Source organism: Bos indicus, chromosome X, assembly GCF_029378745.1.
Source record: "Bos indicus isolate NIAB-ARS_2022 breed Sahiwal x Tharparkar chromosome X, NIAB-ARS_B.indTharparkar_mat_pri_1.0, whole genome shotgun sequence".
NCBI classification, from domain to species: Eukaryota; Metazoa; Chordata; class Mammalia; order Artiodactyla; family Bovidae; genus Bos; species Bos indicus.
Genome location: NC_091789.1, coordinates 113,173,943 through 113,200,763, shown reverse-complemented (window position 1 = coordinate 113,200,763; position 26,821 = coordinate 113,173,943). Strand labels below are relative to the sequence as shown.

Here is a 26,821-nt window from a genome sequence, read left to right as displayed (position 1 = left end):
CTTGTGTTTCAGATATTTTTCCCCCAACTTCTGATGTTCCTTTTCATTCTCTCAGTGGTGTATTGAAGAACAGAAATCTCTAATTTTTTAGTAACTCAATTTGTTCATCTTTTCCTGTATGAGATTAGTGGGTTTTTTCTTTCTGTATCCTAACAGAAAAAAAAAAGCTTTTTGTAAAAGTTGATGAAAATATTCTTCCGTGTGATCTCCTGTAAGTGTTATTGTATTACCTTTTTAGACTTACAATCTACTTGGAACTGATTTTTGCATGTGTTGTGAGTTACAGATTCATTTTTATATTTTGATATGAATATCCATTTGATCCAGCAACATTTATTGAAAGGACCATTTTTTCATTTCTCTACAGTGTCACCTTCACAAATCAAGTTTCATTTCTGACTACTCTATTACATGTGTAATGTACCAATGACACATTATTTTAATTCAGTGTAGCTTTATAAAACTTTATATCCAGTGGGCTTGCCACTTTGCTGTTTTTGTTCAAAATGCCCTGGCTATTATTGGTCTCTGGTATTTTCAAATACATTTAGAATCAGCTTTCCAGAAAACAGGTCCTACTAGCGTTTTTATAGGGACTACATTACATCTACAGAAAGTTATGGAGAGAATTGATGTCTTTCAATATTTAGTCTTTTGACCCACAAACACTATGGGCCCTTTCATTCGTTTACCTTTAATTTCTTTTAGTAATATTTCATATAATAATTTTCCTGATACATCTTACATATCATTAGATTTAATCCAAGTATTTGATTTTTGTGTTATTATAAATAGTATCCTTAAATATTTTTTTTTCTAATTGTCGTTGATATGGAGAAATGCAGTTGATTTGGGTAGTCTAACTTTGTATTTGGAAATCTTGTTAAACCCACTTATTAATTAAAATAATTCCTGTGGCACCATTCAAATTTTATTTTTGCACAAGTGTGTCTTCTTTTCTAACACTTGACATCTTTTTTTCTTTCTGTATTGCATATTTGTTTTCAATTTTATTCATTTCTTGTTCTTTTACTTTTTTAGAATTTTTCATTAATAGTGTTTTGATTCATATGTTTAGATACTACATTTTTTCCATCCTTTGTCCTTTTCTAACATATACATTTAAGGATATGAATTTCCCTGTTTGCACTGCTTTAGCTGCATCTCACACATTTTCATATCCATTATTTTTTATGATATTGGTTTCATTCTGTTTTCTAATTTCTGTCACCTTTTTTTTCCCCAACTACGAGTTATTTACAATTGTCTTTTGATATCTAACTTCATGGGGATTTTTGACATCTTTTTGATATTGAAATTAGCTTTATTTCACTTTGGTCAGAGGACATACTCTATATGATTTCATTCTTTGAAATTCAGCCCAGAAAATCTTCAATTTTGTTAAATGTTCCAATTTCCTTGAAAAAATGCATTCTGCAGTATTGATTTGAATATCTTAGTTTTGTCTTTTAATGATATTTGTTAATTGTGTTGTCCAAATCTTCCATATCTCTACTGATTTTTTAATCTATATATTCTATGTGATATTGAGGGAAATATATACTAATGTCTCTCAATAATGATTGTGGATTTTCTATTTTCCTTTTTAACTTGATAATATTTGCTTTGTGTATGTTGAATTTAGAGTCTTGATTGCTTAAGTATTTAGAATTGTGAGATTTTATAGTTGTACAGAAACCTTTATAATTATGAAAACTCTCTTCTTATCTCTAGTTATGATTTTTTCCTTTTAAAGTTTACTTTATAATTAGTATGGCCTCAGTTGCTTTCTTTTGGTTGGCATATGCCTGGGGAATCCTCTTTATCCTTTACTTGCAACTTTTTTTCTTTCCTTATATTTGCCATATGTCTCTTATAAGTGGAATATTATCATGTGTGCATATTTTAAATCTAGGCTGACAGTTGTCATTTAATTAGGATATTTGTCCCATTTGTAGTAATAACATAACCCATATATTTTATTTAAAATTTACCACCCTTTTACTTATTCTTTTTTTGGTCCCATCTATTCTGTTCTTTTATCTTTACTAATTTGCCTTCATTTAGGTTGTTGCAATATTTTTCTGTTTATCTCCTCTAATATTTATACATTTTTTACTACTCATCTAATGATTACTCTAGAGATTACAGCATACATCCTTGACTTGTTAACATATAGTATTAATTAATAGTTTTGGTACTTCTAAGACAATATCAGGACTTAAAAACACTTTGATTGCCTTTACTCCCATCCTAGTGCTATTGTATATTTTAAATATTTGTATATCTATATCTATGCACACACATATACACACATAGCTGAGTGTGTGTGTATATACATATATGTATTTATGTATGTATGTATGATTTGTCTTAGTCTATTTAGGTGGCTGTAACAGAATGTAATAGACTAGATGGCTCTTAAACAACAGAAATATATTTTTCACTGTCCTGGAGATCAGGGTTCTGGGAGATTTGTTGTCTGGTGAGGGTGTGCTTCCTGGTTCATAGCCAGCTGTCTTCCCACTGTGTCCTTACCTGGCAGAAGAGGGCAGAAGAGACAAAGGAACTCTCTGGAGAATCTTTTTATAAAGGGAGTGATCACTTCCCAAAGACTCCATCCAAATAACCATTGCACTGGGGGTTACATTTCAATATATGAATTATTATGGAAGGGGTACATTCAGTCTATAACATAATTAATCCCACAAAATATTGTTATTTTATAGTCATTATTTCACTTAGACTTACTACTTAGTTACCCTTTCCATAACTATTTTCATATCCTTGAATTCAACTAATCATGGATAGTAAAATTTCATGTGTAAGTGGAACTGAGCAGTTCATACCCATGTTATTCAAGGGTCAACCATGTTTGAAAAACTGTAAAGCTGAAACTCCAGTACTTTGGCCACCTCATGCGAGGAGTTGACTCATTGGAAAAGACTCTGATGCTGGGAGGGATTGGGGGCAGGAGGAGAAGGGGACGACAGAGGATGAGATGGCTGGATGGCATCACTGACTTGATGGACTTGAGTCTGAGTGAACTCTGGGAGTTGGTGATGGACAGGGAGGCCTGGCGTGCTGTGATTCATGGGGTCGCAAAGAGTCAGACACGACTGAGTGACTGAACTGAACTGAACTGAACTGAAAGCTTAGTGAGACTCTGTTTAATAATATGTATCAATTGAGAATATACTTTTTTTTTCTAGCAAGGAAATTGGATAGGGCCTGTAAATATTCAAGATTACCTTAATCAGATCATGGTTTAAGCTAATTTCAAAATTGAAGCCTTTGTCTTTGAGAGAGTGGATCTGTTTTGGGATCACATTTATTCCTGGATAATACTAATAGTCCTACAAGGTCTCAAAATATATACCAATTAGATAAGAGAGGTGATTGATTTTCTGGCTTATAAATAGTGGAAATAAGCACACCAAGAATTCAGAATGTGTGTTAGTACAGTTGGATTGAATAAATATCAAAATCTGTTTGTTTTTCCACCGAGTTCTTTTCCCACCAAACTCTGCCAAGGTGAGGTTTGTTATTTCAAGTGATGAAAGGAAAAGGGATTTTAACAAATGACTGACCTACTAATTGCAGAGTCTGACGACTTATAAGGAATAATTCAGTAACTATTTCTCCATTTCTTATACCATATTATTTTATTTGATCCCTAATATTTGATCATTTTCAGTTTTTATTCCATTTCTGTTTACCTCTTCTCTACATCCTGAACCCTCATTTGCTCACACAACAGTAACGAGGGACTGTGACTCATGAGCCTTTCAATCAATCAGGAGTTGCCTCAAGCTTTTGTATGGGGAGAGGAATTTTGTCTTTAATTTCTAAATGTCAGTTGTAATTACTGAAACACTCTTTTCAATATAAGACCCAAGAGGTTTGTGTGTTCATGCATTGCTGATTGAAAGTTTTGCCATCAGCTCATCTGGTAGTCAGTATAGATGGTAACTGGAGGTCTAATTCATAAAAAATCTCCCCTCAATCTGGTCAGATCAATATTAGGTTATATATGTATATAGAGAGAAACTTTTAATGTGTTAAGTCATTGGAATTTGCAAGTTGTTTGTTACGGAAGTTAGCTTACCTAACATAACTAACATAATCCCTTCCTGTGTTTTTTTTTCCCTTAATACTTATATGGTATATACTTTCCTATTCCTCCACTAGAATATAAGCTTCACAACCATGAGAGCAGGGCCTATTATCTGTAGTGTTCAATGAAGTAGTTCTAGTGCCTAAAAGAATACCTATGATAAATACTCAATGATGAGTAAATAGATGGCAAGGCCCCACTTAAAGCATTTCAGGCTTAAGCATGTTATGGAACAAATGTGGTTTTCTTCGGAATTAACGCACACACACGCACATATGCATGGACACACATCAGGCACACATATTTGCCCTCTGAAGAGAGTAAATTTCCAGCTGTCACAGAAAGATATGACAAGTTGTTGTCAGAAGGATATAAGAATAAATAATAAAAAAATGAAAGGTCTGTGTCTTCCTGAGGGGATGTTAAAACCTCAATACAGAACTTCAGAATTACTTGTACTTCTTTTTTTCTTTGATGTGATAATAACTTAATAAACCCAACTATCCACCTATCCACTTGCCCTATCTTTTGACCCATCTGTCCATCCTCACTACAACAATTATTGATAACCTGTTGGAATACTAGCGGATAAGGATACAAAGATAGATGAAACATAGACTACCCTCAATGGTTGCATAGTCTAAGGAGGAGGAGTTTATTACATTATTATCTCATCACTAGAATAAATTCTGTATTTGTGCATTACAATGTTCTGAGAAAAAAACAGCTTTCAAAGTATGGTTCTTATACCTCCTTTTAAAAAGTTAATTTATTTATTTTAATTGGAGGCTAGTTATAATATTGTGGTGGTTTTCGCCATACAGCGACATGAATCAGTCATGGGTTGTACATGTGTCCCACCATCCTGAATCCCTCTCCAAACTCCTTCCCCACCCCATCCCTCTGGGTTGTCCCAGAGCACCAGCTTGGACAACAACTTATAGTGGTAGCATCTGTGTGACAGCTGGAAATTTACAAGATATGTGTTTCACTTGGTAGAAACAGAATCTCTCCTCATTTTAAAAACTGAAAACAGAGACCATTATTTCTCCAGCTATGAGTCTATGTGATCTCAGAGATTATCTGTCAGTGTTGGAAGTACCCTGTTTGCTATTCATGGAGTGGTTTTTGAGAGGAAGCATGAATGATACTCTATTGGCAGTGAACACCCTTAATTTGTTGTGAGAGAATGCTATAGTGCCAGTGGGCTGTCTCTATGTTCAATAGACCATAAAATTGAAATTCCCACCCTGACCTCTAAGAGATGAGATGAGTCAGAAAGTGACTCATTCTCTAATCAGTTGGAAAGCACAACCTTTGTTGTCATTTACCTTGGATTTGGTAAAAGTAAAGAGCTTTAATTGTTGTAGCACTGAAAAGGATTACAGCAAAAACTAATAAAGGGAGGCTACCTCCTTCAATGGGATGATCAGCCCTTGACATTTTTTGCAGCCCCTTCTGGTTCTAACAAGTTGGCTGCTGTTGGTCTCCTTTTAAAATTAACTCTATAGAAACAGAATAAAAGTGACCCTGACACAGCCAGTTAGTTCATGTGGCTATCCTAATGAGACCTACAAAATTCCACATGATTATGTTAGCGGAGGCAGTTGCTTTCCAACAAAGACAGCGATAATGATCAGTTTTCCTAATTAGCACCTCAGTTGAACTCAGACCCCAAATATAAAAACAACATGATCAGGAGCCCAAAAATGAAATACTTCTGATATGATGTTGATGAGCTGATCTTATTTATATTCATGCCATGTGGTGACATTTCATGCTGCTATTTGTCCTTGTGGAAGCCTTTGTCATGTTTAAGGAGGAGTCCGGTGTTTTTATTTTTGATGAATTGGTAGTGATGACTGAAAACAGATGAAATAGACCTGAGATAGATGAAATATGAGTCCCTGTCACTAACTTGAAAGACGATAGTACCAGTGGTTGGAACATATACAGAGAGGGTACAGAGGGAATGCATAGTGCTTTGTTATGAGAAGGAGAAATACAGACCCTGACATCTGAAAACTGATCTGACATTTACATGTAGGTCTTGATGTTGTTAGAAGGTGATCTGGGGCAGGCTGTGTTCTCCTAGTAGACTTAAATGACCTCAGAGCACCAGCATCCCACAGGATCACTGTGTATCCATGATGAAGTGAGACACAGTAAGAATGCTTCATAATCTTATTTTAGCATAGATGAAAACAAGGTGACTGGTCAAGCCACAATGTATCACACATCCCCGTTTCTTGGTTAATATGAATTTCCTCCTACTTCCTTACTAATTACAGCCTTAGCCTTCTTCTAGACTGCCCTTCTCTTAGGTAAAACTTAAGTTATCAATGATAGCCTTGTCCCTGCTCCCTGACATCATGTAGTCTACAGCAAATTCCTGCTCTCTTGAAATCTCCCTAAAATTACCTAACATAACCCCAAGTGAAAGTGAAAGTCGCTCAGTCATGTCTGACTCTTTGCAACCCTGTGGATTACAGCCTGCCAGGATCCTCTGTCCATGGATTCTCCAGGCAAGAATCCTGGAGTGGGTTGCCATTTCCTTCTCCAGGGGATCTTCCCAACCGAGGGATTGGACCTGGGTCTCCTGCATTGGAGGCAGAATCTTTACCCTCTAAGCCACCAGGGAAGCCCAACATAACCCCCAATCCTATATTAAATTCTTTCAAACGCCTTCTTCTCGAGACTTCCCATGGTTTTTCATGACATGTTTTCCTTTATTGCAATGAACAAAATTTTCGTTAAACTATACCCGTGTATCTGGAGATCTTTTGGTCCTCATGGGTACTAGTAATTGCCACATACTCATTTAAACATCACTCCTTTTTTTAAAGGCAAATTTCTATAATCTAGCTACAAGGGAAAATTCACACTGTAGTAATCCCAAACTGAGCCACAGATTTTGGGGGTGATGTGTGCGTGCTTAGTCCCTCAGTCATTTCCAACTCTTTGAGACTCCATGGACTGTAGCCCACCAATGTCCTCTGCCATTCGACTCTCCATGCAAGAATACTGGAGCGGGTAGCCTATCCCTTTTCCAGGGGAACTTCCTGACCCAGGAATTGAACCAGGGTCTCATGTATTGCAGGCTAATTCTTTACCAACTGAGCTACCAGGGAACTTTTGAGGGTGATAAGAAGCTGTTTGGAGTACTTTGACATGCTACTTTAAATCACTTATTAATCATATATGAGCGAGCGCCTTCTCCCTTTTTTAGAATACTTTGTTCACTGTGGTTTAGTATCTTAATACCCACATAGATTAGAGGGATTTTTAAATGTAGAAGTATCATACATATCAAGATACTCTATATATACTGTTTAAACAATAGTAAAAAGTATCTATGTATTTATCACTCAGTTTAAGAGACCATTCTTGTTTTCCATTTCTTATTCCCTTGCTCTACTTTATGGTTTTATTGTACTTGGATATATCCCTAAATAATATATTTTCTAATTTTTCAATTTTGAATTCTGTAGAAATGGAAATTATACTATATGTGTTCTTTGTGACATTTTTTAGCTCAGCACTTTTTTTGTGTGTGTGAAATCTATCCATGTTTACTTTTTTGTTTTTAATTTACTTTTTGGTTGTGCAGCATAGCATGTGGGATCTCAGTTTCCCGACCAAGGATTGAACCTCTGTCCCCTGCCATTGCATAGAGTCTTAACCACTGGATCACCTGGGATGTCCCTCTATCTATGGTTATGTGAATATCATTCCATTCCTCTTCACTGTTGCATCGTCCTACAGTGTGCCTGTTTTCTTGTTGATGGACATTTTTGTTGTTTTAGTTTATAATGTTACCCCAAAAATGCTGGTATCACCTGCTTGTACGTATGGCCTAACAAACATGTACAGCAGTTTCCTTATTGTAGGGTTTTTAAAACTGAGTCATGACCCATTGATGGGTCCTGGCCAGCATTTACAAAAAGAAGGGGAAACAGAAAATGTCAGTATACATATAATTATATGCATGTAAGTCCGACTGAGCGACTGAACTGAACTGACTGAAATCTACATATACTTCATTGTGTGTGTGTGTGTGTATTTATTTTCTGGATTATGATGTAAAACTTTTTTTTTTCTTTCCAATTCCCCCTCCCTCCAACCCCCACCCCACCTCTGATAAGCACAGATATAATCTCTTTCCCTATGCGTTTGGAGATTTTCTTAATTGACCTCCAACACTATTAGTTCCTGGTGTACAACATAAGTCTAGTTACCATCTGTCAAAAATGTTTGAGAAAACTCCTGTAGGAAGTGTGCCTTAGGAATGAAATTGTAGGGCAAAATGGTATGAACATTTTCAGCTTTTTAAGATGTTAAATTGTGTTTTATAATTGTTGTACCAATTTAAATTCTACCAACATTTTATAAAACTTTACAATCTTACCAACACCTGGCATCATGAAAATTTTTGATTGTTGTTCAACTGGTAGATCCAGATGGATATCTTAACTATGATTTTTTTTTAATTTTTCTGATTACTAATGATGTTGAGTATCCTTTCATAGGTTTATTGGCCATTTGGGGTTCCTTTTCTGTGATATGACCATTTATGTATTGCCCAATTTTCTCTTAGGCTGTTAGTCTATTCTTTACTGATTTGAAGGTGTTTGTGACCCCCTTCATTTGTAAAAATCCTTTTGCCTTAAGATCTGTTTTGTCTGCTATTAATACAGTAATATAAAGTTTCTTTTGGTAAATATTTACATGGTATATTTTTTTCTTACCATTTGCCTTTCAACCTTTCTGTGTCTATATGCTTGCAAGGAGACTATATAGCATAGATGCATATATATGCTGTATATGTGTATATATATATTTAAATATTTGCTATACATATATGCTATATATACAAGCTATGCATGTATACTATATATATATAATTTTTAAGTTTAACTTGACAGTATTTTTCTTAAAGTATAGAGTTTAGTCTATTTGTATCCATTGTAATTACTTAATATTTGATTTTATTTATATTATCTATACATTGATGGAAATACTATATTTTTCTCATTCCATTTTATCCTTTCTACTAGTATAGATATTATATGAGTTTTTATTTTAGTGGTTACCCTAGAAATTACACCATTCATATTTAATTTCATGAATCATTAGTTTTACCCTTCTTCTAATCAACAAAAGGAACTTGATATTCTTAAATTCCAACTGTCTTCACCCAGGCTTATATATACTTTTTGTCCTATGTTTTAGAAACATCTGTTTTCAATTCAACATTTTTGATATCATGTTTGTTTTACATCAACATTTGTTTAGATTTATCCACGTGTTTTACCAATTCCATTTGTTACCATTCCTTTTTATATGTTAGATCTACTTTACTTCCTCTTTTTCTTTCTTTCTTTTGGTCATGTGACACAGCTTTTGGGATCTTAGTTTCCTGACCAGGGAGTGAACTGTAGACCACAGCAGTGAAAGCACGATGTCCTAACTACTGGACCGCTAGGGAATTGCTTTACCTCCTCTTTAGAAGATCCTTTAGTGAAAATCTATTAATGGTAAATTATGTCAGTTTTTATTGTACTGAAACATTTTTTATCTCACTCTTTTATCTCACTCCTAAACAATGGTTTCTCTGGATACATGATTTTAAATAGATATTTTCTCTCGGAACTTTAAAGATATCATTTCACTGGCTTCTAGCTTTCGTTATTTCTAATGGAAGTCACCTGTCATTCTAATCATCATTCCTTTGTTTGTAATATGTTTTTTTCCTCCTCTCTAGCTGTTTTAAAGATATTCTCTTTATCTGTAGAGTTCATAATGTGTTGAAGGATTTCTTGTTACTTTTCCTGTTGGAAAGGAAGAAAGGAGTAAATATATACCATCATCTCCATAACGCCAGGGTCTTTTTCGTCTTTTTCACTTCTGTACTCTTAGCCTTATTTTTTTTTTCATTGCTAAGTCATGTCTGACTCTTTTAGGACCCCATGGACTGTAGCCCACCAGGCTCCTCTGTCCATGAGATTTCTGAGGCAAGAATCCTAGAGTGGGTTGCCATTTCCTTCTCCAGGGGATCTTCCTGAACCATGGATCAAACCCAGCTTTCCTGCATTGCAGGCAGATTTTTTACTGCCTGAGCCAAGAATGCAATAAATAATTGATATGTAATGAATGAATTAAATAATTCTAGCTTCCTTGTGAATGATAAGGAAACGTTATATTTCAGTGTATCTAACTACCATATCTTATCTCAGATCTCTCCAGCAAGTTAATAGAAAATAAAGGGAAAAAATGAATGCTTAGGGCACTCTTCTTTTTTAGGATATGATTGCCTACTTTTTCCCTATAAGTCTAAGGAGAACTTGACTTTACATTTAAATAAGCTATCAAGCAAAAGTTTGTGGTCCCAAGAGTTTAATGTTAAAGAAAATTAGAACCTAGCAAATTCTAAATATTCAGTAATCATTAATCACGTTTTACAAGTGTAACTCAATTTCAGTCAAACTCTTCAGAGTGACTTGTAGGAAACACACTGTTTATTCAAAGCTTTGTATTTCTGAAATATTAGATTGATATGGCAGAGAGAAAAAGTTCATAGTAGGTTTCATGTTTCTTTTATTTCTTCTTTCACTCCTTTATTCCTGTCACTCTGCTCCAAACAGAGAGACATAGTCACAGATGTGTGCACGCACACACAGCCAGTCACAGCCCATCATATGAAATACTGCATGTTATTCCTTGGCTTCTATACCTTTTCACCCTTACTCAAAGCCTTGTCATAGCTGGTTCTTTTCTGAAGAGCTTTGCTAAATGTAGGGGCTTTTAGTATAAATCCTGTTTTTGTCATGATACTGTACAACTTTGGGCAAGTTATTTCAGCCATGTGAACTTTGATTTCCTCATCTGAAAACTAAGGATGATATAGCTACTTTATGACATATAGTGAACATTAGAGATGCCATGTATACAGTGCCTAGCACGTGGCTTGGTGCATGGTACACATTCAGTATTTGTTCCCTGTTCTTCAACTAATCCTTCCACCTACACCTCCAGGACCCAAGAAAGTGGCAGAGGCATAGTCCCAAGAGGTGGTTCTGATGTTGCAGAGTTCTAAAGTAACAAATGACTCAGGTCCATATTTGAGTTGAGCAAATACAAGGGCTATAGTTGTTGTTCTTACAAGGATGGTAAGAGGTAATGACTAACAGTTCTGGGAAGATCTTATTTGTGTTAGGTGTTGCCAGCTCTAGGCATATATGGTAAAGATGATAATGTGGAGGGCCATTTGCTGGGGCATGTAGACCTGATGTGGCTCACTTTTCTGTGACACCTGAAACTGCTATTTATATGTGTCCACCTTACTCTGTATCCCAAGAAAATGACAAAAACAAAACAAACAGAACTTCCCTGCACACTTCCAGTGCCGGGGGCACATGTTCTATCTTTGGGGAGCTAAGATTTCATATGCTATGTGGTGCAGCCATTAAAAAAAAAAAAAACCCCAACAAACAAAAAAATAAGACAAGCCTTTGGCATGCCTCTCTTAGGTGGTTCTCTATCACTGATCTATGTTATTCCCCTTGTCCTTGTATCTTTTTGTGTAAATTCTTTGTCGTATTGCAGAAGTTGACAAATCTTTTAAAAAATAAAATGCCAAAGAGTAAGAATTTTAGACTCTGTAGGCTCTGTTGTTCCTGTTAAAACTACTCAAGTTTGCAGTTGTAGCAGAAAAGCAGCCAGAGACAATATATAAACAAATGAGCATGGCTGTGTACCAATAAAACTTTATTAACAGACTCTGAATTTTAAATATTGTTCATATAATTTTCACAGGTCATGAAATATTCAGCTTTGGGGTAATATTTTCCCCAACCATTTAAAAGTATAAAAACCATCCTTAGCTCATCAGTATCAGTATCAGTTCAGTCACTCAGTCGTGTCTGACTCTTTGGGACCCCATGGACTGCAGTACATCAGGCTTCCCTGTCCATCACCAACTCCCGGAGTTCACTCAAACTCATGTCCATCGAGTCGGTGATGCCATCCAACCATCTCATCCTCTATCGTCCCCTGCTCCTCCTGCCATCTTTTCCAGCATCAGGGTCATTTCAAATGAGTCTGTTCTTCGCATCAGGTGGCCAAAGTATTGAAGTTTCAGCTTTAGCATCAGTCCTTCCAATGAATATTCAGGACTTATTTCCTTTAGGGTTGACTGGTTTGATCTCCTTTCCGTCCAAGGGACTCTAAGGAGTCTTCTCCAACACCACAATTCAAAAGCATCAATTCTTTGGCGCTCAGCTTTCTTTATAGTCCAACTCTCACATCCATACATGACTACTAGAAAAACCATAGCTCTGACTAGACAGACCTTTGTTGACAAAGTAACGTCTCTGCTTTTTAATACGCTGTCTAGGTTGGTCATAACTTTCCTTCCAAGGAGCAAGCGTCTTTTAATTTCATGGTTGCAGTCACCATCTGCAGTGATTTTGGAGCCCAAAAAAATAAAGTCTGTCACCGTTTCCACTGTTTCCCCATCTATTTGCCATGAAGTGATGGGACTGGATGCCATGATCATAGTTTTCTGAGTGTTGAGTTTTAAGCCAACTTTTTCACTCTCCACTTTCACTTTCATCAAGAAGCTCTTTAGTTCTTCTTCCCTTTCTGCCATAAGTGTGGTGTCATCTGCATATCCGAGGTTATTGATTTTTCTCTTGGCAATCTTGATTCCAGCTTGTGCTTCATCTAGCTGGGCATTTCGCATGAGGTACTCTGCATATAAGTTAAATAAGCAGAGTGACAAGATACAACCTTGACGTGCTCTTTTCCCAATTTGGAACCAGTCTGTTGTTCCATGTCCAATTCTAACTGTTGCTTCCTGACCTGCAAACAGATTTCTCAGGTGTCAGGTCAGGTGGTCTGGTATTCCCATCTCTTTAAGAATTTTCCACAGTTAAAGGCTTTGGTGTTGTCAGTAAAGCAGAAGTAGATGTTTTTCTGGAATTCTCTTGCTTTTTTGATAATCCAACAGATGTTGGCAATTTGATCTATGGTTCCTCTGCCTTTTCTAAATCCTTAGCTCATAATCTGTATGAAATACGTAGTGAAGAATTTGGCCTACAAGCCATAGTTTGCTTACCTCTACCCTATTGTTCTGAATTTTTCATAGGTATCTTTTTAGAATCTGTGCAAATTATTTCCTGAGTTGAACATTAAGACAAGTAGGTTTTTATGTATAATTATTCTTAGTTTTGTGTGGCCATCATCACAAACTGCCACAATTTAGCAGCTTGCTCATATGTGCTCAGTCGCTTCAGTCGTGTCTGACTCTGACTCCATGGACAGTAGGCAATGTAAATATATGATCTTGATGCTGCAAACTCAGCCTCTGTGTACCAGTGCAAAATTGAATCTTGGAGACAGAGTTTTGGGTGAAGTAGATAAGAATAGCTTTATTGATTTGCAGGAAAAGGAGGACACAGCATGCTAATGCCCCTGGAAAACTGTGTCAATCCTGGAGAATTTGGTGAGGAGTTTTACAGCAAAGCCTCAAGGGCAGGGTTGCTGATAAGATTAGAGTGTGTGGGGTCGCAAAGAGTCGGACACGACTGAGCTACTGAACTAACTAACAGGTGGTCTTTTTAGAAATGAAGACTGCTGACATCTGCCATTTGTTGGGGGATTTTAGTTCTGTAAAGAGCTCAAAGATATTGTTATGTATATCCCTTTTGAGGGAACTAGGACTTAATGTTGCACTATTGTTTCTTGGCTGCTCCTCCCTTGTGTTATATCCCCTCCCTTCCTTGATTAGCAACTGTTCAGGTCTGCCCTTTGTAACTCATGTTAGGTCATGGAGTCTGGAGTCTGTTCCCTACAAACAAGAAACGACAGAAAGGCTTCCATGCCCAGGAGCCCCATAGGGTACAGCTCAGTTTCAGTCTTACAGTTCTGTCGCTCAGAAACCTAGGTTGGCTTGTCTTATTTCTCTACTCACGGTTCACTAGGCTGAAATCAAGGTGTCAGCTGGCTGAGTTCCTACCAGAGGCTCTGGGAAGATTGTACTTCTAAGTTCATTTTGGTGGACAGATTCTGATTCCCTGTGACTGTGAGAATTAGGCTCCCATTTCTTGTTGGCTGTTAGCTAAGAGGCAGCCTTTGCTCCTAGAGGCCCCTCCCTCTGGTTCTTACACGTGGATATCTGCATCTCAGAGCCCTCTTTTCACATTTGGAATCCCTCTGACTTCCCATTCCACAGCTTCTCAGTATCCAACTTCATTTTCTTCCTGTTTTCAAGGGCTCAGTGACTACTATGGGCCCACCCAGATCATCCATGACCATATTCCTGTGTTAAGGTCAGGTGATGAATAACTTCAGTTCCCTCTGCAAAGTTCAATCACAGCACTACCTCATTTAGCATTTGATTGAATAAACAAGGCCTGGAAATCTGGAGGCAGTACAGTACCTTTAGAATTTAGAATTGCATTATTACTGCCTGCTTTTCCAACATAAGTACTGATGTATGCCTATAGATCACCTGAAATATATCCAGATAGAGCCCATTCAAGTATTAAGTATTAACCAACTCAAGTATTAGTTTTTGCTGTATTTTATACAGCTTTGAAGCTAATCCAATAATCCTTGCTTCTTGATAGGTGATCTAGCCACTTGAAGATAAATTTCAGATGTACAAGCTATGGTCATTCAATGAATAATTTACTCCAAGGATAACCTTTTCACTTTTTCCCCAGTGATGGAACTGGGTTTCATAGGTAACTTATCTTTCTTTCCTACATTTAGGAGGAGTATTTCAGGGACTCACCTGTTCAGTGGTTAGGACTCCATGCAGGGGGCATGGGTTTGATCCCTAGTCAGATAACCAAGATTCCACATACTGCACAACATGACATAAATGAATAAGTAAGTATTTTATGATAATTGCTAGAGAGAACAAATTGGCATATTTTTCTAGAGTGTTTTTTTTTTTTTTAATTTAGGATCCAATTGTTAATTTCTCAGTTCAGTCAAGGAGGTACTGAATCTCATGGATATAATACTATGGGGCTAGAGATCTCTATTTGACTCTTAGCTGCTTTACTTTAGCCATGGCAGACTTGCCACCAATCTTGCTGATTTTCATCTTCAGTTGTTAACCTGAAAACTGGGTTCACCTCTTGGTGAGTGTTGAGTCAGTAGATGCAACCAAGCCAAGGATCAAAAGAAGGAAGTATTTATTATTACTTGCAGCAAGTAAGGAGAACAAGATTCTCAGGTGACTCTGGTAAAGAATCCACCTGCCAATGCAGGAGATACAGGAAACATGAATTTGATCCCTGGGAGGAGGAAATGGCAACCCACTCCAGTATTCTTGCCTGGAAAATTTCATAGACGGACTGGCAGGCTGTAGTCTATGGGATCACAAAGAGTCAGATGTGACTGAGCACTCGCACAATTAAGGGGAACACCAGGGATCTTTCTCAAAGCATTGTCTTCCCAACATCAAAATTGCAGAAGTTTTAAGCTAAAGGTACATGAGTATTCATGAGGGGGCTTGAGCAGAGGAGAATTCAGCATAGTATTGGGGGCAAAGGTCCACAGAGTCCAGCTTCAGTTGGAGTCAGAAGGATCAACATCATCTTCCTATCCTCCACCCTTGTCAGGGCCTTAGTTCCTGTAGAACTGAAAGATACGTTGCTAAGTATGTCCCTTGAGGAACTAGGACCCTCCCCATGGCTCCACCATTGTTTCTTGAATGCTTCTCCTGAGTTTTTTCATTCCCTCCCTTAAGATCATTAATTGCTGAGACCTGTTCAAGGGCGAGCACTGTAGCCAGGCTCACATAACAAAATGGCTCAGGCCAAAATTGATTCTATGTCAAGAAAGCCATTCCTGGTTATCTTTTGCCAGGGACTCTGTAACCTATCTGCTTACATTGTGGCCTAAGTATCTTTTATCTTTCTTTTCACTCCTTACCCCCATGATACCCAGATACACATCTTCATCATTTCCTGTCCTATCTGTTGAGTTACTTCTTCATTGGCCTGTCCGCTTCTGGTTTCTACCCCATATAATACTTCAGAGATACTTCAGAGATTCTGCAATTCAACTTGAAATTTAGATTATCTGCCAGTGTTCCCCATTGCCTCCAAAATGGCATTGCAACTCCTTAGCTTGACTTTCAGGGTTTTCCATTTTGTGACTCAATTCTGCCTTTCAACCTCATTTTCCATTACAGTCCTCCATAGAGCCCCTGGGCTTCTCTGGTAGCTCAGAGGTTAAAGCATCTGCCTTCAATGCAGGAGAGCTGGGTTCGATCCCTGGGTTGGGAAGATCCCCTGGATGAAGGAAATGGCAACCCACTCCAGTATTCTTGCCTGGAAAATCCCATGGACAGAGGAGCCTGGCGGGCTATACTCCACAGGGTAGCAAAGAGTCGGACATGACTGAGCAACTTCAGTTTCACTTTCATAGAGGCCTTAGGTCAAGTAGTAGATGAACATATGGGCCATGTTCTAAGAATGATCAATAGGCCTATATAACTGGGGTAAAGGGTTTGTATAAACATTGCACATGGTTGTGATTGTTCCAAGGTCTTTCTTTTCCACCTTCAACATTCTATTGATTGTAAAACCAGACAGGTCCTTCTACCACCTACATTTTTAATTTGGTTCTTCCTCTTGTCATTGATCTTGTCATTAGTCTTATCATTGTCATTAGTCTTGTCATTGCCCTAGCTTGAGTCTGGCTATCTCTCTCCTGGACTATTGCCATGGCCAACCTGTCTCTTTGTCCCATTCTCTTTAATCCAGTCATTATATTACATCAAGATATCATTCTAAAGCAGAGTGTGATCACTGCCCCTTTATAATTCAAAGCTTTCGTTTGTTCCCCATTGTTTCCATTGAAGCTTATTTATTCACTAATGCGGTAGTTAGGACTCCCCAGGTGACACTAGCTGTAAAGAACCTGCCTGCCAATGCAGGAGACATAAGATGTGGATTTGATCTCAAGGTTGGGAAGATCCCCTGGAGGAGAGCATGGCAACCCACTCCAGTATGCTTGCCTGGAGAATCCCATGGACATAGGAGCCTGGCGGGCTACAGTCCATAGGGTGCAAAGAGTTGGACATGACTGAGGTGACTTAGCACATGTCATGGTTAAGAACTTGAACTATAGCATAAAAAAGAATGCAATAATGCCATTTGTAGCAACATGGATGGACTTAGAAGTTATAATACTAAGTTAAGTAACCCAGACAGAGATAGGCAAATATCATGTGATGTCACTTATATGTGGAGTCTAATCTATGACACAAATGAAATTATTTACAAAACAGAAGAAGACTCATAGACACAGATGACAGACTTGTAGTTGCCAAGGGCATGGGAGAGGGGTGGATTCAGAGTTTGGGGTTGGTAGATGCAAACTATTATATATGGGATGGATAAACAACAAGATCCTATTGTATATCACAGGAAACTATTCAATATCCTCTGATAAACCATAATGAAAAGGATATGAAAAAGAATGTATGTATGTGTAACTGAATCACTTTAAAGCAGAAATTAGCACAACATTGTAAATCCACTCTACCTGAATAAAATAAAAATTAAAAAAACCAAACAAAAAAGAAGTCGAGCTATAGGTCAGACTGCTTGGGGTGGGATCCTGGCTTTATGTGTGAGACACATCATTTTATTGCTCTGTTTCCTCATCTATAAAATGGGGATAATCATGTTTACAGAGTGGATAAAAATATAGTAAGTATGAAGAGCAATTAGCGAGAGCCTTGTATATAGTACATATTCAACTAACAGTGGATTATGATCACCATAAATTACTCCAAGGAGTGAGATGGACTCTGTAACTGGCTATCTTTTACTCAATTAGGGGTTTTTGAGTTAATTATTTGGCTGAACAGTTGAATTCCAATGCTCTCCTCTTTTCTTTTGAGTAGGCAGCTAAGGATTGTAACCGGTGAGTGGTTTTTTGAAGAGAAGGCAAAGCGTTTCAAGCACGTCAATGTTCTGGGCACTGATGTTGTCCGACAGTCCATCTTAAGAAGAAGTCCAGGTAACTAAAGCAAAACTGCTTTAATCTTCGTTTTGGTGGGCTAAATAACTTCTCTTTATTATGTATCAAAGACCATAGTTGAATTTCCTCTGTTGACTCCCTTAGATCATTTCAAAACTTGGTGGCATCAAATCTAAATCTTCAGTTCGTACAAGGGAAGATGAAGTTGGTAGAAAATGAAATCCATGGTCATTTTTCTCATATGTGGCACACTGAGGTTTTCAGGGAAGGCATTGCTCTTCATCACAGACTTCTTTTCCTGAATGCACTTCCAATATTTTACTAAACAGTTAAAGGAACATAAAACAGATGCCTTATGTGATTCACATTGTGGAAGAAATCTTTGGTTTTTCAATAAAGATATATTTCAGATTTAATTTAAATGTTACTTTTTCTCATCCAGGGATTCTCAACCAAGTGCTGATATTTTATAATGTGCCCCCTCCCCTAATCAGGCTAAGGGAAGTGTTTGGAAATGCTAGGGGCCCTATCTGGTTATCCCAGTGACTGTGGGGGAATCAGTGGCATTGAGGGATGCTAAATGGCCTGAAATACACAAGGCAGTTTGACTCAGTGAAGAATTATACTGTCACCAAATGCAAATACAGTACGTTCCCTACATATGAACCTTCAAGTTGTGAACTCTCAAACATGACAATGTGCTTTTTCATGTCCAGTTAAATCAGATGTGAATGAAATTGCAGCTTGCCCTTCATCTCCTATTGCTGATCGCCCTTCAGCTCTGCCATCTCCCACTTCCTCTCCCTCCTCCACTTCATAATTCTTCTTGCCTGTTCACTCAATGCCAGCCCCTATATGCCAGCTGTTGAACTGTACTACTGTACTAATGTGTCTTCTTTTTGTATTTGTTTTTTATGTGTCGTATTACACATAAAAGTATTACACATAGAAGTATTACAAACTTCTCACATAAATAACAGCCAACTATACTGTTGGGTACTTAGGTTAACTTTGTTGGACTTACAAACACACTCTCAGAATGGAATTTGTTCATATGTAGGGATTTACTGTAACACTCCACTTTGAGAACGCTAGTCTGTGCATTCAGACCACAATTTAACTGCTTAAATATTGAGTGAAACGTATGTTTAGAATCATATTTCTCATCTGGGCTACAGTAAAGCTGGAGCAGACATCTGTGGGTCTGTTCCTAGGGTATCTCACCTTTCACATACTGGATAAAAATGCCCTGATTTTGAAGCCTGGCTAGGAGGCTTAGACCTGCTTCCAGGGCCCCTTCTTGGTGTTGCACTACCAAGGAAGGGCTCTCCCAGATGGGTAACTCTGGGACTAATGCCACAGAGAGAGCATAGTCGAGTTACAAGGAAGCAGTCAGTTCTGGCTGCTTCCTCCACTCAAACCTCAGCAGTGTAGACTGTCAGAAGGTATGTGCAGGGCTACTCACCCTCCCAGGATCAGATCAGATCAGTCGCTCAGTTGTGTCTGACTCTTTGCGACCCCATGAATCACAGAACGCCAGGCCTCCCTTCCATCACCAACTCCTGGAGTTTACTCAGACTCATGTCCATTGAGTCAGTGATGCCATCCAGCCATCTCATCCTCTGTCGTCCCCTTCTCCTCCTGCCCCCAATCCCTCCCAGCATCAGAGTCTTTTCCAATGAGTCAACTCTTCGCATGAGGTGGCCAAAGTACTGGAGTTTCAGCTTTAGCATCGTTCCTTCCAAAGAAATCCCAGGGCTGATCTCCTTCAGAATGGACTGGTTGGATCTCCTTGCAGTCCAAGGGACTCTCAAGAGTCTTCTCCAACACCACAGTTCAAAAGCATCAATTCTTCGGCGCTCAGCCTTCTTCACAGTCCAATTCTCACATCCATACATGACCACAGGATAAACAATAGCCTTGACTAGATGGACCTTTGTTGGCAAAGTAATGTCTCTGCTTTTGAATATGCTATCTAGGTTGGTCATAACTTTCCTTCCAAGGAGTAAGAGTCTTTTAATTTCATGGCTGCAGTCACCATCTGCAGTGATTTTGGAGCCCAGAAAAATAAAGTCTGACACTGTTTCCACTGTTTCCCCATCTATTTCCCATGAAGTGATGGGACTGGATGCCATGATATTGTTTCTAGAATCCCATGCTACAATTCAGCCTCTAGGTATTTGGAGTTCTCCTGAACCTTGGATCCTCTGCCCTAAAAATATTTGTAGAGGAGGATGTTTAATTCCTCCATTGTGATTATCTCTGCAAAGCTTATCTCAGCAAAACTCCCACAGGTGAGTCCCAATCTTAATCTTCTTTTAACTCGACAGATGAAAAATACATGTGTGACTGGGAAACATAAGATGGAAACATCATTGCCAGTTACTCTGTCCTGTGTTAATGTAGAAACATGAATGAAGACTAGGAAATAGCTTTCATTTCTTGCCATTTTGTGTGTAAATCTGTCTTCTGATTGTTTTTAATGAGGAGATGGAGAAATACAAAGCCAAGAACAAACCCGCCAGAACACAGAAAAGTCAGATGCTTTGCCTTCTTCTGGGCAGAAGGCCAGCCACGATGGACCCAGGAGAAAGGGGTAAGACACAGCCTCTTTAAGGGAATCTTTGATCCTTGTTCCAGTCACCTGTGACATAGACACCCCCCCACCCCACTCCAGCCCCCGCTGTTTTTCAAGTCTAATGTCACTTAAGTGACCCAGAAAAGGTCAGAGACTTGACTGAGGTAACATTTTCTTATCATTTGCCTCAGGAAATGCAGTTTTAATTACTTTCAGTTTTAGATAAAGGTCCCTTCTGACCTGAACCTGTGAGGATTTTGCTTTCATTTGATGTATCTAATCTTATACAAAGTGAATCCCTTTGTTTCTCGGTAGAAGGCTTCATGCTCAGGCCAGTGTTGCCTGTAAGGAGGTGATGACTACCTTTGTTGTAGTCGACACCAACCCCTCCACCCTCCCCAACCCGCCCAACCTGAGGGCTGATGTATGAAACGGCCAAATCCAAGATTTCTTTTTTTTTTTTATTTAAAGTAATTTATTTTAATTGGAGGCTAATTACTTTACAATATTGTATTGGTTTTGCCATACATCAACTCTTAATAGGGCTTAAAACACTGTCTCCCCTGTTTAAAATGCAGGTCTCCTTAAGGAAAGAATCATTTGGCCACCTCACTAACTTCATTCAGAAAGCAAATCTATGTGTCATGTACTGAGAATAGGAATGGGAGGCCAATAGGGAGGTGCTGGGAAACTGGAAATGAGAAGGTTCCATCAGGGGAGTCAATAGGCCCCAAAAATGCAGGTTATAAGGACTGAAAGGCATGACTTCCCTGGTGGTCCAGTGGTTCAGACTTTGCCTTCGAATGCAGGAGGTGTGACTTCAATCCCTGGTCAGAGAGCTAAGATCCCACATGCCTCATGGCCACAAAACCAAAACATAAAACAGAAATAATGTTGTAACAAATTCAATACAGACTGTAGTGGTCCACATCAAAAATTTAAGAAGGACCCAAAGGGCAAAGTATTGCTTCATAGCCCTGCCTGTTGCAGTCTCTATAGTCTCTATCTCTTAGTCAGCTGGTGGCCAGTTCTGTGGTCCAGGTAGTGAAAATCCTAATCTATACCAAGTGGCTTTATGGTTTGTTCTGAGTAGTGTGGGGCTTCCCTGATGAGTCAGCAGTAAAGAATCCACCTGCCAACACAGTAGACGTGGGTTCAATCCCTGGGCTTGGAAGAACCCCTGGAGAAGGGAATATGGCAACCTACTCCAGTATTCTTTGCTGGGAAATCTCATGGCCAGAGGAGCCTGGCAGGCTATAGTCTATGGGGTCACAAAGAGTCAGATATGATGGAGCACATACACACACATTGGGTAGCATGGCTTTGTTCTCAGCAAAAGCCAATGTGAAAGGCTGCCAGTCCCTGAGCCTTCATCTGTCTCTACAGAAAGTGTATTTTTTTTCTTTTTTTAAAGAATCTTTTACTATGAGTAGGTGTGAATCCTAAATGTCATTTGACTCAAACACTCATGACTAACCATGACTTCGTTAATTAGCAGTGATGAATGGGAAAGATAGCTAGAGGGGCCATATGTCCTATATCTTGAGCCTTCCTACCATTCTAAACCTATTTGTCTCCCCTTGGGGCTCCCACAATGGCTTGTGCCTCTGCATCACTCTTGATTTTGTACTCTGACATGAAGCCCCTCCTTACACAAGAATGTAAAGTAAATGAACGGATCTCGCCAGATACACCCCCTCTCTCCCCTCCTCTTAATTGTAAGCTTTTCTACTGGCTTTCTTACTTTTGTGCTGCAGTATTCAGCATGGTGCCTGGCCCATCAAAAACAATCAGTGATCTGATTGAATTCGGTGTGGAGCCCACAAGGGCCTCTAGGAGGTAGAGTGTGTGGACCCCAGGCCAGGCATCACTATGTGGGTTACAGAATGGCAAGCCTGGAGCTGGGAGACAGTAAGGAGCTAAACAGTACCATGAATGATATACATCCTGAATTGTCAAGAGAGTCCTAGTGCTGGACTGAGCTCTGCTGAAACTCCAAACTGGGGTCTGATTGTTCTGTCGTCAAAGAATGTAACACCTAGTTGGAAAGAAAAGGTTTAAAGGTCCACACTTGAAAAGTTAATAATGTAGAGAAGGATTTTAGGAAAATCTAAGATGGCAATATGAGCAGCCTGATAGCCCTTTTGAAACATGGCAAGAAGTTTGTTGTTGTTGTTCAGTAGCTCAGTCATGTCTAATTCTTTAGCGACCCCGTGGACTATAGCCCACCAGGCTCTTCTGTCCATGAGATTTTCCAGGCAGAAATACTGGGTTGCCATTTCCTTCTCCAGGGAATCTTCCCGACCCAGGGATTGAACCTCTGTTTCCTGCATGGCAGGTGGAATTTTTCCCACTGAGCTACCAGGGAAGCTGTATGACTACAAAAGATATGAGAACAAATAATTAAATATTAGATTATCAATGTTGGGAGGGCACAGGGACCATTGGGAAAGGAATCAAATTCTAAGTGGGACTTGATGAGGAGCTTGAAGGAGGGAGAGGGCCCAGTATAACAGAAGAGGAGGAAGAGTGAGTTCACATGGAGGAGACAGGAAGCAGCTATGCAGAGGTAAGGACATGTACACAGTGGTTCTCAAAGTAACATCATTTGACATGATATTAAGTGCTATTCTCACCAAAAATGTAATTTCCAGGCAGACTGAAGCTTCTAACACTTTGACGAGACACTCCACACAGTGGTCTTTGAAACAGACAACTTGGCAGATCCTATTAAAATTGTCTTAATACCTCTGGAATAGTTTTTCCCCATGAGAAAACTATAGCCAGTGAAGTAAATGAATTGGTCTCTACCAATACCACACAAAAGGAAAATAGCTTTGGTTTGTCTTTATGTGAGTGCATTTGAAAAGACGCATGTTTGAGGCTTTTGGTAGCTTGGATCATGACCTGAATGTTAATTTCTGAAAAGCTCTTTTTGCTTAAGTTCCAAATAATTTGGGGAAATGGGAATGCAGTCAAGTTTGATGTGGTGTGAGCCATTCCATTGTTCAGACTTATTACCCCAGGGCATCCATGCAGTCACTTATTCCTCAAGAACTGGCTGGGTTGTAGTTCATGCCAGGCCTCCCGCTAACCTTAGGGGATCTGACAGGAAACAAGAAGAACAAGAGTTGTCCTTCTCATGGGGCTACAGTCTAGTAAGTTGCTACATTAGTTGATCCCAGAGGATCATCATAGCTCTTCTGTCTGAGCAAGGTGAGTTCAAACTCCCCTTTTCTCAGCATTGTGTAAATAAGTTCAGCCCCGTCAGTGCTTCTCCATTCTCAGGTGATAGTGGTGAGTCCCCAAAGTCAATGGTATTTTTCTTTGAAAGACAGAGTCCTAGCTTACCAGCAGCTGGTATGGCTTTGGGAGAATGCCCTCACCACCTCTACTGATACCTTTGACATTCTGTTGCAGAAGCCATGGGGACTCCCCAGAATTTCTCAGCCTCAAGTCAGCTTCATTGAAGAATTATATATGTTGGAAGTACAATAAATGGTATTCTTAAAATGATATACTTAAGTGTTTTATTATTTTCCTTTTAAATACATGTACGTATATATGTAATTTCAGATTTCTTCTTAGCAAGTTCAGATCAGCAACCAAAGGAGAAATCATCACTCCAAAAACTGAAAGTGGGCGGAGCTACAGCTTGGACTTAGACAGCCACAATTTTTGGAGTTTAAAGTCAGCCCTTGGTTCTGACAGGTAAGACACATAACAGATTGGCCAAAGGAATAGACTGAGGACAGGGTTGGTATGTGCACTCATGCTCAGTCACTTCAGTCATGTCTGACTCTTTGTGACCCCATGGACTATAGCCTGCCATGCTCCTGTGTCCATGGGGATTCTTCAGGCAAGAATATTGAAGTGGGTTGCCATGCCTTCCTCCAGGGGATCTTCCCAACCCAGGGATGGAACCCAGGTCTTGCACATTGCAGGTGGATTCTTTACCAGCTGAGCCACCGGGGAAGCCCAGGTTTGTATATTTCTATCCAAACGATGCTTCTAGATACCTGCAATGTATTCCCTCTCAGAGATCTTCTAATACGTAACGTGAAAACCCAGGAGGATAGTTTTTAGTTGAAATGGTAAACACTTATATTTCTGGAATTACAGCTATGGAAATCATCTGTGCACTTGCATGGCTGAGACTTGATGTCTTTTGGGGACTCAGGGCTGCAGTTCACATGGATAAATCCAGGAAAATAAATTGTTTTCATTGATTTCTTGATTTTTTTCTGTTTAAGCTTTGGAAAAAGAAACCTCTAGGTGTCAATTGCTTGCAACTTTAAAAAAATTAATAATAATTTCCTTTGAATTGCCTCAGAGAATTTCCACAAAGTCCACTTCTTTATAGTTCTACCACCTCTAACTTGTTATCAAAGGGCCAGCTCCTCAAATCTCCCATGCATAGAGCTAGCACCTTGTTAAGAAAAGTAAAGAGAGAAAAGATAGCCAAGAGCCTAGTCATCTCCTATCAGGCTGAAATGTTCTTTATCCTTTTGGAACAGAAGTCAAGGCTGATTTTCATGACTGGTATATTATCAAAGGCAACGATGAGAAAAAAGATCTACCCTCATGGGTCATTAAGAGCACAGGTAGTGTCCATACCGATATCTTTTTTCCTATAGCATTCCTACAAACTTGTGTCACTTTATGTAAAACTTCAAAGAAAAAAATAAAACAAATCATTTCTCATCCACTATCAAAAGATTATGATTGTATTCAGTCCTTTCCAAATTCTCAAAGAATGTAGCTATATTTCCTTTATGATAAAAAATACTTTAAACCCTCATTGCATTTGTCCTTGAAATCATTTCCTTTGACTTCTCTTGGGGTGGCCCTCTATCTTGTCCCATAAAACCTTATGTAGGAAAATCTCATTTTTGGTTTTGATTGCTGAGTTCCTAACTCTCAGACAGGGATCAAAATTATTTAGAGATGCTATTTTTGTTCAGCCTCGTGGGGACTCGCTGGATGAGCTATCTTGGCTCATATTTCAGGCTGGCATTTAAAAGGAACAATATATCTATATAAAGAGGAAAGATGGAGTCCCCCGTTCAAAACACTTAGTCTCCTGGCTCAATGAAGAAAATTAAATTATTTCATTTACAGTTACTTAAGAGTAAGGGTCATACTCTGCAATATCACAGTGCTTACACGGTTGTTTCAGAATCTACCTGCCTGGGTTTATTCCTTGAGTCTTAACAACTTCTGCGTGTAGATATAGTTGACCCTGAAATAACATGCTGACCCTACCCCCTCACTTTACCTGTCAAAAATCCGAGTATAACTTGACAGTAAGCTTTTCCTATCCACAGTTCCTCTGTATCCTCATGCAGCTCCATATCCAAGGATTTACCCAACTGAGGATCCTGGCGTACTGTAGTGTTTACTATGGGTAAAAAAAAAAAAAAAAAATCCATGCATAAAAAGAACCACACATGTAAAGCTATAAAGCCATATGGACGTGTTTTACCAAAGACTGGTGTATTGACCCAGGGGTCTCTTGTTGTAAATTGGAAGGTTGTCACTAAACAGACTTTATCTTTGAGATTGTAAATACCCAAGATCAATAGATAGAATATAATGGTCAGGGTGCTTTGGTTTAGAGATAGAATATATTAATAATAGTCAGGGTGCTTCGACTGAACCATGCCAAGAACAATGTGTTCCCAATAAGAAGGAGAGTCAAGATGTTCAGGAGATCAGTAGAGCACAATGTCCTTTTCCTGAAACATGTATTTATCATAATGATGACTCATTCATTAAAGGACTGCCACTGTGAGATGAGTTACATTATCCCCAAATTATTCCTTAGGAAGTGGGAGCAGGAGGTGGCCTATCTTTTCTTCACTCCCATCCCTAAAAGGTGTTAACTCCTTTTTTATTTTCTTGGAGCTGGAGGAATTCTGCAAAGCCAAGTAGTCAAGCTTGCAGACTTTCTTTTCTCATTAGGTTCTTCAAGCAGAACTGCAGCCTCCCCTGTAACAGCAGATTCCCCAAAAAAGAATTTGCAAGATTCTGGCCTCTGCCGTCTATTACCTGGCCTAGCTTAGCAGTTAATTCCCCCTTCTCCTCTTCCACGCATATTTCTTCATAGTTCATTG

The 26,821-nt window shown here is 38.8% G+C and overlaps 1 protein-coding gene across 1 annotated transcript in view; it reads left to right on the top strand.

The window, feature by feature from the left end:
* SYTL5 (synaptotagmin like 5) overlaps positions 1-26,821 on the top strand; it is a 261,920-nt gene that overhangs the window by 174,245 nt on the left and 60,854 nt on the right. The window contains exons 4-6 of the mRNA XM_070783448.1: positions 18,051-18,166; positions 20,618-20,723; positions 24,282-24,416. Coding sequence (XP_070639549.1) covers positions 18,051-18,166; positions 20,618-20,723; positions 24,282-24,416 — 357 coding nt within the window. The remainder of the gene's footprint in view (positions 1-18,050; positions 18,167-20,617; positions 20,724-24,281; positions 24,417-26,821) is intronic.